The sequence below is a fragment of the Gadus morhua genome, chromosome 16 (genome assembly GCF_902167405.1).
Source record: "Gadus morhua chromosome 16, gadMor3.0, whole genome shotgun sequence".
NCBI classification, from domain to species: domain Eukaryota; kingdom Metazoa; phylum Chordata; class Actinopteri; order Gadiformes; family Gadidae; genus Gadus; species Gadus morhua.
The window spans coordinates 8,640,401-8,642,347 of NC_044063.1; the positions used below are offsets into that span (position 1 = coordinate 8,640,401).

General features: G+C 40.7%; 1 protein-coding gene across 1 annotated transcript in view; it reads right to left on the reverse strand.

Annotated features, from left to right (window-relative positions):
• Positions 1-279: 279 nt before the first annotated feature.
• The window catches only part of zgc:85932 (CysPc and EFh_PEF_CAPN13_14 domain-containing protein), a 15,866-nt gene continuing 14,198 nt past the window's right edge, over positions 280-1,947 (reverse strand). Inside the window, exons 19-20 of the mRNA XM_030380282.1 lie at positions 1,299-1,357; positions 280-707 (exon numbers count right to left, since the gene is read on the reverse strand). Of these exons, the coding sequence (XP_030236142.1) occupies positions 681-707; positions 1,299-1,357 (86 nt within the window). The 3' untranslated portion in view covers positions 280-680. The remainder of the gene's footprint in view (positions 708-1,298; positions 1,358-1,947) is intronic.

A 1,947-nucleotide genomic window follows, 5' to 3' on the forward strand; every position in this document is an offset into this window, starting at 1 on the left:
CTATTAATTTGTGCCAAAAATATATTTTAGAAACAATTAACAAATATTAACAAAGGGTTAGGTAATGACTAGTTTGCTATTTATTATAGCACCTTATGTAAAGTGTTACCACTAGAAGTTGTTCAAGTAAAATTGTAGTGCAACTGGGAATCATTTGAACTTCCAACTCACACACACACACACACACACACACACACACACACACACACACACACACACACACACACACACGCACACGCACACGCACACGCACACACACACAATCTTTGGAGGGAGATATTTACATATACCGTCATGTGTTTTATTTAGGGTTTTATGCATTATCTAGGCCACACAAATGACCAAAAGCGCAGAAATGTTTGATAAAATAATAACAGAACCTTTTGAATTGAACAATATAAGGTAAATATATAGACACATAATATCAGACAGATTGAAATTAACATGGAATAAACCCTGTAGACAAAAAACTTTTAGTCATTAACGTGGATCACAAAGACGATGAAATCAATGCAATAGTGCAATATTCTAAACATGAAAAAGGTTGAATGCCACTGTTCAGTTTTCTAATGTAAAATGAAACGTTAAATTGCTTATAGCTGAGCTAAAACTCAATAGCTTTTCAAAACTATTCCTAAAAACAACTGAAAGTCCAGAGGTCGTTGAGGTTAGCGGGGCCCTCAGTTGAACATGGTCAGATGGAGCCACTAAAGAAAAGCAGAAACACACAAGTACAAATTAAATTTACATTATTTAAACAATTCATTTTGTATGGTGTCGGTAGAAATAACTAACTGTTCTGTCAGGGTTTTCAAGTGATGCACATCTGGCTTGTTTCGACACAGGTACCCAGAGTTGTACAACACAGAGTGCAAAAAACTTCCCCAAGTTACCTCCCAGCCTGTACCTTGAACCCAACCAGAGTGCTTTTACTGGTAGTTAGATGTGAAATGATTGGTAATCCGCTCATAGAGTATATTAGTGGGTCGTTTTTGGTGAATTTAACTTTAATTAAATAACTTAAAATATATATATAACTATATGTATTTTATTTTACAACAACCCCAGCCAAATACATTTATGTGGCTACGGTTCTACTGAGGCAGCAGCACAGCATGAACTCTGTGGGCAGTAAGGTGTGTTATTGTCTGAGTCATGTGGCGAGTAACCCCATCCTGTCCCATTGTACCCAATCACAATACAGAATGCATTGCATTTGCAGAATGCAAACCACACTCTCACATCATCAACAACATGTCTAAATCGACACAAGAGGGTCCAAAATGGTGGCCGTGTACCTGTTTGAAGGACATCGAGATCATTCCCCGTCCTGCGACATCGAACGCTTGGAATTTCTCTACAAGAAGAAGAGAAGCCATCATTCAGGGAGCGCTTGTTTTAGTACACCTGGATTAATAGAGTGGTGGGGCAGCATCATTCAGAGAGCAGAGGTGCTTAATTGTTGAGGGTGGGGGGGGGGGGGGGGGGGGGGGTGTTTTAAGTGCAATATTTATTCATAACATCGGTTTATAACTCTTAAATAAGAATGATAAATCAAGGATAGATCAAACTAATAGTGCATATATTTAAGATTTCTTTAGACCGTTTCCGTTCAGGATTATTATTATTATTTTTTTATACTCGGGGGGGGGGGGGGGGGGCCAGAGGGATGGCCAACCTCTGACCAGGGGGGCCCCCCGTGGCCCCCACGTGGCTACACCCCTGGGCAGCATCATTCAGGGAGAGCTTGTTTTAGTACACCTGGATTAACAGAGGGGTAGGGCAGCATCATTCAGGGAGCGCTTGTTTTAGTTCACCTGAATTAACAGGGGTAGGGCAGCATCATTCAGGGAGCGCTTGTTTTAGTACACCTGGATTAACAGAGGGGTAGGGCAGCACTCAGAGTGAGTGTCTTCAGGTAGCTGACCTCTTAAGAGACTAAAACCG